Raw genomic sequence first — 19079 nt, forward strand, 5'->3', positions numbered from 1 at the left:
AGAGGAATATGAAGTGTTGCATTTTGGGAGGTCAAACATGGGCAGGACCTACACAGTAAGGATCAGGAGAGTGCTGTCGAGCAGAGGGGTCAAGGAACACAGGAGTATAGTATTTTGAAAGAGGTGTCACAGGTAGAGAGGGTGATCCAAAAAGCTTTGAGCACATTGCCCTTCATTGGAGTACTGAGTATAGATGTGGAGAGGTCTGGAATTTGACACGATTCCCCATGAGACACTTGTTTAGAAAGCCATGAGGTGTGGGATCCATGGAACCGTGGCTGTGTGGATAAAAAATTGGGCTTGCATGTAGAAAGCAGAGAAAGTAGCAGTGGAAGGAAAGTATTCTGCCTGGAGGTCAGTGACTAGAGGAGTGCTGCAGGGATCTGTTCTGGGACCCCTGCCCTCTGTCATCTTTATAAATAACCAAAAGAGGCAGAAGGATGGGTCAGTAAGTTTGCAAATGGAGGAGTTGCAGATGGAGCTGAAAGGTTGTCGTAGGTTAGACAGGATGCAGAGTTGGTCAGAGAAGTGGTGGATGGATTCAATCGAGATAAGTCTGAGGTGATGCATTTTGGAAGGACAAACCAGAAGGCTGAGTCCAGGGTTAATGGTCGGTTACTTAAGAGTGTGGATGAAAGGGAGACCATGGAGCCCAAATCCATACATCTCTCAAGGTTGAAAGGATAAAAGATCCATGGGATGTTGAGCCTCATTAATAGGGGGATTGAGTTCAAGAGTCAAGAAGTCATGATAAATCTCTGGTGAGATCACACTTGAAGTATTGTGTCCAGTTCTGGTCACCTCATTATAGAAAGGATGTGGAAATTATGGAGAGGGTATAGAGCAGATTTACCAGGATGTTGCCTGGCGTGGAAAACAAGTCTTATGAGGCAAGGTTAGTAGAGCTTTGGAATGTGGAATGTGGAAAGATGAGAGGAGACTTGATTGATGTCTACAAGATTATGATAGGATGGACAGCCTTTTTCCCAAGGCAGGAATAGCAAACACCAAAGTGCAGGGAGGGAAAGTTTAGGGGAGACATCAGTGGTACGTTTTTTTTTATACAGAGAGTTGTGGATGCCTGGAATGCTGGTGGAGGCAATAACATTAGGGGTATTTAAAAGACTATTAGGCATTTGGATGGGAGACAAATAGAAGGTTACGGGGTAGGGAGGGTTTGGTTTTTTTTAAGGAAAATGTGGGTCAGCACAACATTGAGGGTCAAAGGGCTTTTACTATGCTGCAGTGTTTAATGTTGAAGACGCATGAGATGTTGGAGAAGCCTCATTTGGAGTATTGTGTTCAGTTGTGGTCACCGTGCTACAGGAAAGATATTGTCAAGCTGGAGAGCTTGCTGATAAGATTTACGAAGGTGTTACCAGGAGCTGGGGGCCTGAGCTGCAGGGAGAGGTTGAGCAGGCTAGGGCCTTACTCCTTGGATCAGGGGTGATCTCACTGTACAAAATCTTAATAGGAATAGATTGGGAGAATGTCGAGAGTCTTTTGTACAGAGGATGTAGGTTTAAGATGAGGGGGGAAGTTTAAAAGGAACATTTATATATATATATATATATATAATATATATATATATATATAATATATATATATATATAATATATATATATATATATAATATATATATATATATATATATTATATATATATATATATATAATATATATATATATATATATAATATATATATATATATATATTATATATATATATATATATATATATATATATACGCAGAGAGAGGTGAACGATTGGAATGAGCTAACGGAGGAAATGGTTGAGGCAGGTACTAAAGCATTCTCAACGGGACCACAGCACATTTAAAGGTCACTGCCTGAAATCCTTAATCATCTTTTAGATTTTTTTTTAATGTAGCCAGTAGGAAAGAAATATAGAAGAAAGCAACTTGCCTGCTTTACAGGGAAGGGGCCCATAAACTTTAAGCATAGTCCAAAGGGGGCCACAGCTAAAAAAAAAAGGTTGAGAATGGCTGGTTTAGAGGGATATGTTCCAAACGCAGGCCATGTGGGGCTCAGATATTGTCAAGATGGGCCAAAGGGCCTGTTTCTATACTGTATGACGATAACCATGCTCATGGAATTCAGAAGAATAATCTAGGATCTTGTCGCAACGTTAATTTATGAGAGATAAATAGGTTAGAGGCAGGAAAGTCGTTTCCACTGGCAGGTGAGACTAGAAAAAGCAGACAAAATTTGGGGGAATAGATTTAGGACAGACACTGAATCTGTGGAATTCTCTGCCCAGGAAAACAGTAAAGGCTGCCTCATTAAATCTATTTAAGACAGAGTTAAAGATTTTTGTGTTGTGGTGGAATTAAGAGTTATGGGGAAAATTCAGGCAGGTGGTGCTGTGTCCACAACCAGATCAGTTATGATCTTATTGAAAGGCAGAGCAGGTTCTCCTACTCTGATTTCAGTGGTTCTCCATCTTTATCTTTCCACACATATCACCGAAGGCCATCGGTGCTCTGCGATTAGTAAGGAATATCTTAAGGTGGGATGTGAGTGGGAAGGGAAGGTTGAAAATCTGCTCTAGACCCAATTGTTACTGAAATATTTTGCTTGAGAAAAATTGTCATTGGCCCATTTTCTTTGGAGCTATGAAACCGTGCACATGACGAGTCAATTGGATATGATTAAAACAGTGGTTTTCAAACTTTTTCTTCCCACCCACATACCACCTTAAGCATTCTCTTACTAATCACAGAGCACCGATGGCATAGGGAATATTTAAAGTGAGTGTAAGGAAAAAGGTTGAGAACCACTGTCCTATTTCTTATATTCTTAAATGTGGTTTCATCAGTGCCTTGTACAGCTGTCTCATGGGTCCTAACCTTTGTACTTAAATAATGCACAGTAATCAAAGTTTGGACGGTACGGATGGCATAGCGGTTAGCGCAATGCTTTTACAGCACCAGTGACTGGGACTGGGGTTCGAATCCCACACTGTCTGTAAGGAGTTTGTACTCCCCATGTTTGCATGAGTTTTCCTTGGGTGGGGGGGGGGCTCCGGTTTCCTCCCACCGTTTGAAATGTACTGGGACCATAGTTTAATTGAGCGTAAATTGAGTGGCACAGACCTGAGGGCCAAAATGGCCTGTTACTGTGCTGTATGCCTAAATTTAAATTTAATCACCTTTGAGTCTTCTGGTATGTCACCAGAGGCCAAAGATGATGTAAATACCTCAGCAAGGGCCTCCACAATTTCTTCCCTTGCTTTCCACAAGATCCAAAAATGTACCCGAGTTGAAACAATTAACCATTAACCATCTCATCTTCCGGTGGAAGATTGCTTGGTTTAAAATATCCATCTGGTTTATGATGGACAAATTTCCATGGGCTGTAAAATGGAAGTCGTTTGATCTTGTGATTGTTCTTCAGTAATTCCAACTTTTCCCCTACAGGTCCGATTGCACAAAAGAAATTACATTGAAAGGGAGCTGCAACCACTTCCGAGACCAACACACTCAGGCGAACTCTTCCATCTTCCCTGTCATTTCAATAAAACAACCAAACCAGAGATTGCAAAGGTCTGGCCCTGTGCTCTTTTTAAATGGCAGTGTTGTGGATTATTAGTCACGCTCCCTCTGTGACTATATTAGTATATCATTAAAGAAAGTATATTATCAAAGTACAGTACCTCCTTCCAACGGTATAATTAGACGTATCCCCATGAAAGATCAGAGAGGTATGTAGCATCTCATTATATCATCTTAATGTGCAAACAGATGATATAATGCTGCAAACAGATTGCCTACAACATTCTCCTACACAGGGTAAAGTGAGACAAATTAGTTTTTTAATGCTTTTAGTCGAGAAAGAAAAATACCAGTTAAGCTATCTTCAAATATTGGCACTGATCTCTTCAAACCTACCTGTAACAAAAAACTTACCTCTGACATCACCCCTAAACTTTTCTCCACTCATCTTAAACAGAAGTCCTCTCGCAAACAAGACTTTTTTTTAAAGCTGCACATTTGAAAGGTAGCATATTCATCAATACTACCACAGAAAAATTGTAGAATAGATTGATGTTCGAACTCTGTCTTGTTGATTGGCAGATACCAGACAAAGGGAGAGAGAGAGAGAGAGAGAGGAGAAAAAAACCAAGTTGTACAGAGTGGAATGGGTGATTAGAAGACAAAGGTGGCGTTGAGACCTGTTGGAACAGGGGGTGGGGAGATGGAGGTGAATAGAACCAAAGAGGAGGTGGATTGAGGATGGTTCAGGACATCTTTAAAATAATAGATTAAAGGGAAGGCGAGAAAATGTTTTGTTTATAAAGCATGCTTACAAATGTGGAGGGGTGGTAGAAACAGAGGTGATGAGACAGATCTCCAATGGAAGTGTGGAAAATGGATCACTCTTCAAGCATGGCTCCTGCAGTACTGTGGATCCTCTGTGGGAAGTAGAGCACTTGGAGGGTTTGGGGAGGATAGAAAGTTATGTACCCCTTTCCTAAAAACTTACCTTGGTAAAAGGTTGAATATTGTAAATCTTGTGTTCGTCAGGGATACATTCAACAATTTTGTTGCCTTTCCGGACCATGCTGTTAAGTTTGCACTGTAGAAAGACTATTAATATGGAAACTTACCTACTGATTAATGGTGGTCACTGGGTTGAAGATGAACCTAACACAATTGCACCAAATAACCTTATTAACCATAGAAGTAAACTAATTTTTAATATATACATGCTTTTCAATTAACCAGTGATGCCAACCAAATTTAAAAAAGTGCTCTTTAATTCAAACTGGAAATAAATTCAAAACTGGAATTGAATCCACTGAATAAACAGGGTATTATTCCACAGTCCCCACTTATCAGCACAGATCAAGCAACCTAGTCCCTCTCAGCACTCAGTGGCCTGGGGTGTCACCGTTGTCCTTTAACTAGTCTTCAGATTAATAAAATCATTTCCAAAGACATTAGTTAGTTTAGAGTAAAGCTTGAATTTGGATGGTGCAGGTGGAGAAAAATCATAAATAGAGCTACTTTGCGCAGTACCCACACAGTCGGAGACCAGACCAAGGTTGCAAGTCCCTTCTAATTGCTACTGTCCTGCCGGCAAGCTTTGAAAAGTGCTGGGAAGAGCACACAGACCCTGGATGTGGATGGTTTTACTGGACTGGTTTTACTGGACCCTATTATAGACTGATCCTGTCCTCCGTTTCACTGCACTGTCGATGGCTTAATCATCCAAACCAGAAGGTAGTGTAATTATGTTCCTGTCAAGAGCCCATAATGCGAGTGAGCAGTTCCCACTGGCTAAATCCTGCACTCCTCAGTGACAAGAACTGGTTGCCCGTCTTGCAGGGTTGGCTCTGACACCGGAGGTGTAGGTGCCTGGACTTCCATTTTCACTGCCGCTTTGCTTTGTATGGCCGAGAACGTTTCCGCCGGTCTGGTTTGCGCTGTTTGTGCAGGCGTCCGATGCTCACCCCCTGTCTCCTCCGCACCGAGATGTTTTGTTCCACAAGGCTAGCCAGCATTCCTAATGGGAGTGATTAGACAGCAGTGCTAAGTAACGTGGGGAAGTGGCAGTCAGAAATTAGACCATGAAACATAGGAGCAAAAATAGGCTATTCAGCCCACACTATTTAATCATGCCATTCCCACAGCCCCACTGCCCACCCTTCTCCCTATAACCTTTGATGGCCTGGCTAATCAAGAATCTATCAATCTCTGCTTTAAATACATCCAATGATTTGGCCTTCACAACAGCCTGCGGCAACAAATTCCACAGACTTACCCCACCTCTGGCTAAAAAAATTCCTACACATCTGTTCTAAGCGGATGCCCTTTCCAACTCAGGTCAAATTATGGAACCAGAGCTTAGCCTACTTAACCAATGCAAGCAAATTTTGAACATGACTCACATTAAGTCTGGATGGGAAAGGTGGTATTACTTCGAACAGAAAGAAAACAGGCAGGCTCTTTCTTTACACTCTACAAACTTAGAACCTAAAACAACCCGTCCAAAGCACTGAACCACCCAAAGTGACTTAATCCTCGGTTTTTTGGCTGGTTTCATTCCATCCTGCATCTCTTCCAACTGTGTTCATAATTATGGTCACTGAGTTCCTTAATTTGAATTTTCTCCTGGAGATTCTCTGCTCATGAAGATGGGGTATTTATGCAGGGGGAGGTGGAAGAGTGCAAATGCAAATCATCAGGGTTAACAGATTTAGGAAGGCAAAAATGATAGAAGAAAGGGTTGCACAGAGCGAACTTGGACCGGAAGATAAAGATCCCCAAAATGAGGACAGGTGGGATATCTTCTATTACTAGCAGAAAAACAGTGTGAAAACAGAATTGTATGGCACAGAAATAGGCCCTTCACCCCATCTATGTTTATCCCATTTGCTGAATTAGGCCTGTATATGTTTTTTCCTTTCCTATCCAGGTGCAAGCAAATAAACTAGCCCAGAATGCCAACTTGGTCAGCATGAACAATTTGGGACAAAGGGCCTGTTCCATGCTGTACAACTCTTCTTGTCCAAATCCCTTTTAAACATTGAAGTTATATCCTTTGGCATCTTGTTCCACATAACCACCATCCTCTGTTTGAAAAATCTAGTCTTCTCTCTCCTTAAATCCATGCCCTCTACTTCTGGACAATCCTAGGGAAAATGAAGGCAACTCTCTATCATACCTATTCCCCTCAAAATTTTTATAAACCCCTGTCAGGTCACCTGTCAGCTTCTTAAGTTCAAGAGAGAAGAAACTTCACCTATTAAATCTTTCCTTTTATGTACAGCTCTCTATTCCAACCATCATCCTGGTGAACCTTTTCTGGTCCTTCCAGACCAGAACTGTACATAATGTTTCAAGGGCAACCTGACCAATGTTTTGTGCAGCTGTAACATGACATCCCAACTCTTGTACTCCACACCTGTGAAGGCAAGCCTATCTTCATACCCTATCTACCTGTGTCACCATTTTCAGTGAGCTATAGGTCCCTCTATACATCAACGTTCGTAAGGATCCTGCTGCATACAACTATGTGGTCACCACATTAATGGGAAGGATGCAACAGATACTAGAGAAGGGGGGGGGGGTCATATTTACGAGGATGTTGTTTCACCTGAGCTATAGTAATTACCCTCAGCTTGTTTACTCTATGAGCGAGGTGGCCAAGGGAAGATTTAATTACAGTGAATAAAATTATGACAAGTTAGATAGAGTGAATAGGAGAGGCTAATTCACTCAGTAATGAATTACATGGCAAAGATCATTGGTTAAAGAGTTAAAGTGGAGCAAACAAGATTCTATTTCACTCAGTGTTGTACATGGATGGGATTCACTGCCTAAACGTGAGGCAGAAATTGTCTTTACCTTCACAGTAGATGCATTGTCAGAGATCAAGTCCGAGAAAATGTCACCATGAAGGATACACACGATAGAATATATGGAACATAACATTCAGAAGGTATTAAACAACCCACCCTGCACCACGTCACCAAACCTGATGAGAGAGAACTGTGCCCTTCCCTATTAAAAAGTTAACTGAATTGGGCTCAAGGATTTTTGTCAAAGTTTGTTACCTTCTTGAGATAGCATTGAGATGAATGTACAGATAAACTCATCATAATTGTGGGTCCTTCGCTGATCATCAATCTGTTCAGAAATAACACAAACATTTTAGAGAAAGGATCGCTCATATAAGATTTATAAGCAAATAAGTCATTTATAATTAACACAGGATGCCAAACAACATGCTGCAAAATCTTCCTTCACCTCAAATTGACTTCAGTTGCTGGTGAGACAAAAAAAAATCTCCACGCCACCATTAGCTTATTATTTGAATTATGCTAGTGGCCCTAAGAGCAACGACTACAATTCGGAGGGTCAGAGACCGTGGTGGATGGAGAGACATGTTGCCCAAGCTGAATGGTAAGGCACCGGAACGAACGAAGAGTGAGTCTGTTATAATTCAGTGGCTAGGGCAGAACATCAGCCGCCAGCATGCCGTTGACCGTCTCGTGACCCTGCGTCAAAATCATGTCGTCCAACAGGGCTCGATGGATAACAACTGAGAGCAGGAACGCAACGTCATTTTTCTATAGCCGCAGATCTCTTGGGCCAAATAAGGTAGCTCTACTGACAGGATAGAGATGGCTGTATCAAGGGGGACTCTGGAATCGGGGTTAGGCCATTAAGCTGGTATCTGGAGACCTGGGTCACTGATTTGGAGACTCATTCCATTCCCACAAGTGCAGAAGGGGAATTTAAATTTGGGTAACTGAACAAAGATAGAATAAAAATCTGACATCGTGATTATAGTCACTTGAACTTTCAGCTGTCACCAAAACTAAGTGGTTCATCAATGTCCCTTAGTGAAGGATCCACGTGATCCACTATTTTGGCCCATATATGAATCCTGCCCCCCCCGCCCCCCCCCCCCCACCCCCCCCCATGGCTAACTCTTTGTTACCTGTTCAGTTCAGGGGCAATTAGGGAAGGCCTTGTCGCTGATAATCATATCCAATAAAAAAGAAAGTATTCTTTTATTTCTACTTACCTTGTACTTCTTCCGCTTTTCCACCTCTTCCTTAAGGCACACCTCACAATTAGAAATCTCCGCCTCCACACATTTTAACAAGGCTAGCAACTCCTGCAAACAATGCAAGATTTAATAAAAGGGAAGTACTCTGTTTCCACACAAAGAATTTAAACACACCAACAATGAATTTTAGGGCGGCATGGTCAGCGTTCGGGTTAGCTCGTGCGACGCAATTACAGCGCCAGTGACCTGGGTTTGAATCCAGCACTGTCTGTGAGGAGTTCGTACCTGTGTCTGTGTGGGTTTTACCCCAGTGCTTCATTTTCCCCCCACCCTTCAAAACTTATGGGATTGTAGGTTAATTTGGATGCAACTGGGTGGCATGGTTTTAAATGGCTGGAATCAGCTTTTACCGTGCTGTAAATAAAATTTAAAATTTAATATAAAAATTCTTTCCCTACCCTCCAATTTATTACACTTTCTGCCAGCAGTGAAAACTTGTAAATACTGTATATACTTGTGTAATTATCAAATTTTTTGACCAATTTTTTTTGGGTCAAGTTTGGGGGGGGGGGGGAGTGACTTTTACATGGGTCATACTTTTGATTGCAGTAAGTACCTGCATAGTTCATGGGAGCTCTGTTGGCCAGGACCGGGTGTTAAGTCCACGCTCGGGGCACCAGGAGCTTGGATGGGCGGGAGGGACTTAGGAGAGGATCTGCAGTTGGGGTGTAGGGAGCTCCAGTGGGCAGGTAACTGGGACAAGGATCCAGTCAGGGCTTCTGGAGCTAGGATAGGTGGGCAGTCAAGGCCAAAACAAAGGGGAGGGGTTGATTTTTTACACAGGCTGAAAAAAAGGAGGAGGTCGACAATTACACGAGTGTAAGGTAAACACTTAGAAACTTTCCCTTTCACTAAACAAATCCACCCCCAGGTTGCAAGAGCAAAGTTGCTCACTCCTGTTCACTTATTATGCTCTGCAGGTTGGCAAATATGAACCACTGTTATCGCACAGGCTAAATTCACCTGAGCGACCCCCTTTATCAGAGCCCTACCTGGATAGTAAGGTGATCTTACTTCCCCTTTCCCATTATTTCAGATAAAAGTTTGGCCCATGTCCCTTCAATATTTCTTATCCATGTACCTATCCAAATGCTTTTTTGAATTTAACAATTGCTTTTGCTTCTACCACTTCCTGAGAACTAGTTCCAGCCTCTCTGTGAAGGTGCCCCTCAGGTTCCTTTTAAATTTTCCCCCATCACCTTAAATCTATACTCTCTGGTTTTAGATTTCCCTACCCTGGTTGAAGGGCTATGGCTATTCACCTCATCTATGTCCCTCAAGATTTTATTAACCTCTATTGGTCCCTATAGCCACGGGAGAAAGTTCCAGCCTATTCAGCCTCTCCTTATAACTCAAGCCCACCAGTTTCAACAATGTTCTCGTGAAGATTTCCTGCCCCCTTTCTAGCTTAATTATATCATTCCTGTAGCTGGGTGACCAAAACTGCGCCCAATACTCCAAGTGTGGTCTCTCCTCTGCCCTGTACGGTGGCAACATGACGTATGTGCTCCTGCAGTCAATACTCTGAATAATAAAAGCAAGTATGCCAAATGCCTTCTTCACCACCTGATCTAACATTCTAGGTGTTTGAATTCTTTCCTGGATAGTGCTTTAGGGCAGCAATGCAATCAGTTCCAAACCCAGTGAAATGTGAGGCAGGAAAAGTCTGAGCAGATCATTGATAACCTGTGGTCAAACTAAGAAGAGGAATTGCATTTACTACAGCGGTTGCCTCTCACCCTGTCACCCACCTTGGGGGAATATTTTTCTGCAACAGGTTGTTCATTAATTCCACTTCCTGAAAACTTCTCTTTCCTGTCACATGATCCAGGAGACTCTTTCCCGTCCTCCATTTTGACTTCTGCAGACCTGTCCACACTGTGAGGCAATGGTGAGCTTTTAATGGAGTCGGTTTTCTGGTGGTCTACAACCAAAGAAGTGGTGATTAAATAAAAATGTCCTAAGAGCATTTAGCAAACTCTTCATAGTTGCTTAATCTTGATGGCCAAGGGGAGTCCAACCAGCTTCCAATACCAAGATTCCATTTATTGTCATGTACACAAAGTTCTTTTTTCTTTCTAATAAAATACCACTGTAAATTTGGGGTGCTCCCACATCTTCATGGATTATCAGTGGGCTCTCCTCAGACAGCCCAAGGAATTCAGTAATGTGCTTTAGATACATAACACGTAGCCATCCTGCAGTATAACCCCGGAACCTATGTGCCTCTTTTCTTTTCATGCAATTGGTCAGTTTCTCACAAGGTGACCAACTCCCAAATTCCCATCCTATCATCTGTGATGAAGGGTTCCAACCCGAAATGGCAACAATGTTTTCTCCCAGAGTTGCTGCTCAACCTAAATTCCTCGGCAGATAGATTTTTGCTCCAGATTCCAGCATTCTCTCATGTGTCTTGAACTTAAAAGCTAGTTTAACTGGAAATGCCAATAACAAAAGGCCAGAATATTTCTTGTATTGCAACTGAGAATATAATTAAATAACACCTCAATGGCTATCAGGTTCTGAAGGTTGAGGAAAAAGAGAGGTTTTTGATGTTATTTTCACTTTGAGACTGTTCCCTCAGTAATTCACTATTTGACTCACCTGTGACTTCAAGGGTCTGTAGCGTTCCTTCCTTCCCCAGATGCAATAGGTTTGTGCTGACAACGGGACCAAGATCGCGCACTGCTCGGTTATAACGCATACAGTCGACACGGGATAGAATGTCCTCCTCCCCAAACAGCACTTTGGAAAAGTGAGAGGTGACCGGGCTCGAGGGCCGGGTGGGGTTGGCTGAACGGATTGGAGAGCGGAGTGGAGAGTTGAAAGCACTTCCAATCTCAGAAGCTGTGTCCGTGCTCTCGTTGCTGGGGGTTGGGGAAGGCTGGGGATGGACAGGAGCACCACCAATTGTTTTTATGGAAAGGGGAATAGACAAGTCCTTCTGAGATTCTTTGAGCTTTTCAGTCAGCACATTGATTGTGTTGGGCTGCAGAAGGGAAAGCTGCTCGTTGGGTCTTTGCTCCTGCAACAGATGGCTCTTCCTTTTATACCTGTAAATACAGAGCAAAAAATAAACTTGCTAAGGAAATGACAGCAACTTTGTCACATTGTGCTCATACCTGATTGGATGTGAACTGATAAATTTACAACAAACCATACCAAGGACCCTTAGCATTCACTGCACTCATTATTGGGAGGAGAACTCAGGCTCGATCAGGGTTCTGCAGAAGCAAGGAAAGAAAGAGAGCCCCATTTTTAACACCTAACCTGAGACATTCTCCTGTAAATTGCCAGTGTACTATTTTTTGGTTATCAACCAATAAAGAAATTTGGAGATGTTACATGGGAACTAGAAAGGCCATCTGATCCTTTGTATATTCAGCCATGAACACAATGACTAAATTGCTACAGCTTTCTTAAAGAATTCTCCAAAAACTCACCACTCTTAGTGAAGACAAGTCTCCTTAGTTCAATCCAAAACAGCTGAATCTTTATTATGAGACTGACCACTAGTCCTAGATTCCTCAGACAAGGGTTTGCCCTCCCTGCATCCAGTCTGTCGAGCCCTGCAAGAAGCTTGTTTGTTTCAATAGATCTCCTGTTCTTTGAAAGACTGGGGAGATCAAGTTTAGCCTGCTCAGTCTCTCCATTTATGGCAACCCTAACATCCCGGGATCCACTCTTGCAAATCTTCACTGCAGTCCCCCTATGGCATATAGATCCTTATGTAAGGAGATGGAAACCATACAAAATATTCCAGGTGCACTCACAGTTGTAGTAAGACTTCCTACACTCCTGCATTCACATCTCCCATGATAACGGCTAACCAAATGTTGCTTTCCTAATGGCTCGCTGCACAAGACAGAACACTATCTCATCTATAACCGATTAATATATCCTTTGCTTTTCCGCAATTACCTCACATTTTCCCATATTAAATTCCAAATGCTGCGCGCTCATCTTGCCCTTAATCCCTTTTAAGTTTTTTCAAATCCTACTTTGTCCAACCCTGTTTATGATCATCAACCAGGCTGTAAGTATGACACTGGGTACCTCCATCAAATGATTGATGTAGACTGTGAACAGCTGGGGCCCTGGAACCTTTCCCTTCAGAACCCCACAAGTCACGACCTGCCAACCTGAGAAGGATCCATTTATTTATACTCTGCTATAGCCAATTCTTCATCCAAGTCAAATATATAACAGCCAATTCTTTGAGCTCCAATCTTGTTTACCCATCAATTGTGTGGGAATTTATCAAAAATCTTCCGAAAATCCAAATGCGCCACATTCACTAGTGCTTCGTATCTATTCCACTTGCCATATCCTCAGAGAATTCCGGCTGAGTCAAACATTATGATATTAATTTCATAAATCCAGTTGAACCTATTTTCTCATTACATCCATTTTGGATCCCTCTATTTTCCAAAAACTGAGATCAGGCTAACATTCCCTGTTACCTCTCTCCCCCTTTCATAAATAGTACAATCACAATCACGTAGGAACAATCTCAAATAACACTCGACAAAAAAGATTGTTCTTCCTGATCACCTTTGGGAGCCAATAATGTAAATCACCTTAAAAATTTCCAATCCTGTACCTTTTTTTTTAGATATAACCTATTTCTGTGATTATCTATCCTATTATAAGTCTACTTCAAAGATACAAAACCATGAAGTTCAACATTCACATTTGGACTGATCTTGGTGTAGTTAATGACGAACATGGTGAAAGGTTTCAACAGGACATTGCAACCATGGAAAAGCAGTACCCGGGCAATTGGAATCCATCAATGCTGACCAACTTTTGTTGGACACTGACATGAGAGGCATCAGATGCTGAGCACAAATGAAAATCAGGGGCAAAGCATTTTTAGGTCAGTTAAATGTGTTAACTTTTAATGATTCTCCATACAGCAAATCTGAAATTATCTTTTGTGTTCAGCTTGAAGTTGTCTACAAAACACTGTCCACTGTAATGATTGTAATTTGAATGAACAGCAAACAAGACCAAAAAATGTTGCAGCATAACTAATTCTTCACAGATGTTAGAAACAATAATCTGACCTTCTCCGAGTTTCATGCCGTGACTGAAAAATAACAAGGCAAGGAAACTGACTCCCCGAGAGCAGTATCCATCCTGAACTGACCTGATTGCCGTGTTTGTGTTCTGACAATCCTCCTCCTCTTCCTCATCATATTCGTCATCATTATCGGAATAACGGTGGTGAGGAGGGATGGGGAGCCGGCCCCGACCAACGCCAGAAGCAAAATCTTCCTCTTCCTGAAGGGAGGCAACAACACATTAACTGGGCTAGTCACACAGAGAAACTTTTACTGATAATAACCTGGGAGAAAATTACTGATCAGTTTTAAAATGGGCTTATAGAAAAGATTTGAAAACTGTTTGCTAACGTTAAATTCTTCGTTAGAGAGAATATGTGGCTTGTGTGTGAATATTTGAAAATTTGACATCAAGCACATTAGGAAAACTGAACACCTAATGATTAAAGGGATTGGCACTCTGGATGTGAGATTGGTTAAGGGAAAGAAACGAGAGAGTAAAGATGAGAGAAAGTAAAGATTTCAAACTGAAAGGAAGTGTGAACTGGAATGGGAAAGGTATGACCCCATTAATGGTGTTGTATTAGAGACCACCCAATAGTCAAGAGAATTAGAGGAGCAAATCTGCAGGAAGATTGCAGACAGCTGCAGAAAACAAAGCTGTGATCATAGGAGATTTTAACTTTCCACACATTGATGAGACTTTGGCTTCTTTGGCTTGGCTTCGCGGACGAAGATTTATGGAGGGGGTAAAAAGTCCACGTCAGCTGCAGGCTCGTTTGTGGCTGACAAGTCCGATGCGGGACAGGCAGACACGGTTGCAGCGGTTGCAGGGGAAAATTGGTTGGTTGGGGTTGGGTGTGATGACTGCCACACTGTAAAAGGGTTGGATGGCTTAGAGTTTGACAAATGTGTTCAGGAAAGTTTTCTAAATCAATATATCAAGGAACCAACTAAGGAAAGTACAATATTGGATTTCTTGTAAGGGAATGAGACAGGACAGGTGACAGAAGTTTATGTAGGGGAACACTTTGCGTTCAGTGATCGTGATGCCATTAGTTTTGAGATAATTATGGCTAAAGATAGGTTGAGATTTCAAATTAGAAACAGGCCAATTTTGAGGAAATGAGAAAAGGTCTAGAAAGAATGGATTGGGCTAGGTTGTTTTCTGGTAGGGACATGCATGGTAAGTGGAAGGCCTTAAAATACAGAGCTTGTGTGTTCCTGTTAGGATTAAAGGCAACCTTGGCTTTTAAGAGATATTGGGGATCTGGTTAAGGTGTATAGCAGTTATAGGCAACAAGGAGTAAATGAGGTATTTGACGAGCATGAAAAAACTTGAGAAGGAAATCAGGAGGGCTAAAGACATGAGATTGCTTTCGCAGACAAGGAGAAGGAAAGTCCTAAGGGCTTTTACAGGTACATTAAGAGCAAAAGGACAGTAAGAGACAAAATTGGTCCTCTTGAAGGTCAGAGTGGTTGGCTCTGTATGGAGCCGGAAGAGATGGGGTAGATCTTGAATGAGTTTTTTACAGATGTATTTACTCAGGAAACTAACACAGCAACTGGAGAAGTAAGGCAAACAAGCAGCGAGGTCAGATTTCAGATTTATTATCATGATATCACATACAATGCTGAGATAAAGTAAGAGTCTTTAAATGAGTCCCTGATTGAGTTTGTTGTTGATGAAGGGGTAGCAGCTGTTTCTGAGCCTCATGGTGTGAGTCTTGTGACACCTGATGGTAGCAGCAAGAACAGAGCGTGAGCTGGGTGATGATTGCTGCTGCTCTCTGATGGCAGTATTCTCTCTAAATGTTTTTGATTATGGAGTTTTCCCTATGTCCATTACCTTTTTCAGGGCTCTCTCCTCAGGGGTATGGGTGTCCCCATACCAGACTGTAATGCAGCTGGTCAGCACACTTTTGAACTGTTATCTTAATTAAGATTAATTAATTCATTCATTAATTCACCAAGAAATGTAGAAATATCTCAGCATTTCAGATGACACCAAACTTTTGAGGAAGTAGAGGCACTTGACATGCTTTCTTCATGATGTCATTACTGTCAGGTCCAGGAAAGATCCTCTGAGATAATCACTCCCAAGAATTTAAATTTGTTCACCCTCTCCACTTCTGATCTCCCAATGATCACTGGATTGCACCCCTCTGGTTTTCCCTTCCTGAAGTCAACAGTCAGCTCCTTGGTTTTGGAGACATTGGTTGTTGTTGGTACACCATTCAGCCAGGTCTTCAATTTTTCCCTCCTATATGTTGACTCATCACTCTTTTTTATAGAACCCACTACTGTGGCATTGTCAGCAAATTTGTGAATGGTGCTGTTGGCGTACTGAGCCACCCATTCATAGGTGTATAGTGAGGAGAGCAAGGGAGCTAAGAATGCAGCCCTGTGGTGCTTTGGTACTTATGGAGGTCGAGGAGGAGATGTTCTTACCAATCCTCACTGATGGTGGTCTGGAGGTGAGGAAATCCAGGATCCAATTACACAGTGGGATGTTGAGTCCCAGGTCTTGGAATTTGCTGTTTTGTGTCCATTAGTGCTAGGCCCATTGTCAGCTACATCAAGGAACTGGATGATACATGATGTGGTAAATTAGATCAGTAAGTTTGCATATGATTCTAGGTGGAAGTGGACGGCGAGGAAGGGTTTCAAAGCTGGCAGAGGGGTCTGACCAGCTGGAAAAAATGGCCAATGGAATTTAATGCAGACAAGTGTGTTATGTTGTCATTTGGAAGGGAAAAAACCACAGTAGGACCTACGCAGTAAATGGCAGTGTGACGTTCTCTCATTTTTCAGTTGATTTTATTTGTGTGGGACTGTCCCTTGAAGGGAACAGATTTAACAAAAGCCTGCAGGTTTTAGAAAGTGACGGTAAACTAGCAGCAGGCTTCGAAGACAGTACCTTCTAAAAGTTGGTACATTTGCAGAGAGAAGAGAAGCAGCCCTGGAGAAGCCAGGGGGGCAGCAATCATGTGACCAGCTTATTGAAAAGACACTACATCATTTGCTCAGGAAGCCATTTTAAGAAGGCAGCTCAAAATTAAAGAGCTCTTTGATCTCCTTTGTGGGAATGAGAAACCCACTTGGCCTAATTGTGTGCTATAGACAAACTGTCAGATTTCCTATTAGTTATTTCTTCTTTGGCTTGGCTTCGCGGACGAAGATTTATGGAAGGGTATGTCCATGTCTGCTGCAGGCTTGGTGACTGACAAGTCCGATGCGGGACAGGCAGGCACGGTTGCAGCGGTTGCAAGGGCAAATTTGTGGGTTGGGCTTGGGTGTTGGGTTTTTCCTCCTTTGTCTTTTGTCAGTGAGGTGGGCTCTGCGGTCTTCTTCAAAGGAGGTTGCTGCCCGCCGAACTGTGAGGCGCCAAGATGCACAGTTGGAGGCGAGATCAGCCCACTGGCGGTGGTCAATGGGGCAGGCACCAAGAGATTTCTTTAAGCAGTCCTTGTACCTCTTTGGTGCACCTCTGTCTCGGTGGCCAGTGGAGAGCTCGCCATAGAGCACGATCTTGGGAAGGCGATGGTCCTCCATTCTGGAGACGTGACTCACCCAGCGCAGTTGGGTCTTCAGAAAACCACTTCGACTGACCCACAAAAAAAGGTTCTAATTGCAGAAGAAATCCAGATATGATTAGCTTCTTTCAAGATTAGATTCCTAAAGTATTGGCTGAAGGTAACTTTGAGAATAAGATTGAAATTGAAAGACCCCATAGGGGGCCCTGAGACCTAAGCCTCTCCCTAATCAAAAGCCACATTCTATATTAATAAAGTTTCTGCGTTATCAAGATAGAGAGAAAGTTTTAAGTCTTGCTGTGAAATGAGTGAAAGGTCCTTTGTTATGAGAAGGGGTAGGATCTTAGTCTACCCTGACTTGAGTGAAAATTTGTTGAGTAGAAGGAAAGAATTTAATTCACCTAAGAAAATTCGACATGATAAAGATTACAAGTTTGTCCTTTGATACCCAGTGACTTTGAAGATTTTTGTTCCGAGACAACAGGTTAGACTCTTTACAAATTTTGCTCGAGTGGAAGAATATGCTCAGTGTCTTCCTGAAGCTTAACCTTTAGAAATTACTACAGACTTGATGCAATGAACTATTTTTTTTCTTTTTCTTTTCCTTTAATTTAATAATTAAGATGGAAGAAATTGGCGATGTATTTTTTTTTCCTTTATGCCCTTTTCTTTTGATTTTTGAACGGTCATCTTAATTAATTAATTCATTCATTCATTCATTTTTATTAGCTAAGTGATTAAAGCTTATATATTGAATATACCAAGGGAATTTGGAGGTGTTGATTTCTGTGCGATTGTGTCTGTGACTCTGGTCACAACCCGTAAAATGGAGAGAGTTAGTGTTATATTAAACAACACTTATTGGGAGGTATATTGTTATAGGTATGAACTTGTACACTTTTTTTTGTATTATTGCTTTTTCCCTTTTTCTTCTTTTGGTTTGCTAGAGAAGGTGCATATGGATACACAGATTTTTGTTGGGTTTGGAGGAGGCCTGCAGGACGGGGCAAGGGAGAGGGAGAGTAACATAATTAAGTTTGTAAATTTTAATGCTAATGGACTAAATGGGAAATTAAAAAGGAAGAGAGTGTTAACATATATTAAGAAATAGGGAGCTGATATAACTTTTCTTCAAGAAACACATTTAACTGAAAAAGAACACAAAATTAAAAAGGGATGCCATCTTCATTTAATTCTAAAGCAAGAGAGGTGGCAATTTTGATTAAAAAGAATCTTCCAATTAAGGTCCAGAATATTGTTGCAGACCCTGGAAGTAGATATTTAATGATACATTGTTAAATATTTTCAGAAATGTGGACATTTTAAAAATTTGTATTCTCCAAATATTGATGATGAGAAATTCATCCAAGATACCTTTTTAAGTCTAGCATAGGCACATGAAAATATCCTAATAAGAAGGGATTTCAATTTTTGCTTAGATCCATTGTTGGATAGGTCCACTCAAGTAATGACAAGAATGAAAGCTGCTAAAGTCACTTTGGGTTTGATAAGAGATTTGAATTTAATTGATGTATGGAGAAGATTTCACCCCAGAGAGAAAGATTAGTCATTTTATTCTAGTAGGTTTGATCCTTACTCTAGAATTGATCTCGGATTTTTGAAGTAGATTATAAAACAAGGATTTTATCTGCCCATTCGCCATTGTTAATAACTATGGAAATGCCTGATAAGGAAAAGTTGATATATAGATGGAGATTAAATACCTTATTGTTGAAACATAATGATTTTTGTGACTTTGTTCAAAACCATATTAGGATATTTTGTGATACAAACTTGAATTCAATAAACGATAAATTTATTCTATGGGATGCTTTAAAGGCATATTTATGAGATTAAATTATAAGTTTTATATC

The 19079-nt window shown here is 41.5% G+C and overlaps 1 protein-coding gene across 2 annotated transcripts in view; it reads right to left on the reverse strand.

Annotated features, from left to right (window-relative positions):
* Positions 1 to 4761: 4761 nt before the first annotated feature.
* bap1 (BRCA1 associated deubiquitinase 1) overlaps positions 4762 to 19079 on the reverse strand; it is a 77083-nt gene continuing 62765 nt past the window's right edge. For both annotated transcript variants that reach the window (XM_069939911.1, XM_069939912.1), the window contains 6 exons: positions 13756 to 13889; positions 11208 to 11656; positions 10355 to 10527; positions 8559 to 8651; positions 7582 to 7654; positions 4762 to 5528 (listed from right to left, as the gene is read on the reverse strand). In XM_069939911.1, coding sequence (XP_069796012.1) covers positions 5395 to 5528; positions 7582 to 7654; positions 8559 to 8651; positions 10355 to 10527; positions 11208 to 11656; positions 13756 to 13889 — 1056 coding nt within the window. In that variant the 3' untranslated portion in view covers positions 4762 to 5394. The remainder of the gene's footprint in view (positions 5529 to 7581; positions 7655 to 8558; positions 8652 to 10354; positions 10528 to 11207; positions 11657 to 13755; positions 13890 to 19079) is intronic.

Source organism: Narcine bancroftii, chromosome 5 (genome assembly GCF_036971445.1).
Source record: "Narcine bancroftii isolate sNarBan1 chromosome 5, sNarBan1.hap1, whole genome shotgun sequence".
Lineage (NCBI taxonomy): Eukaryota > Metazoa > Chordata > Chondrichthyes > Torpediniformes > Narcinidae > Narcine > Narcine bancroftii.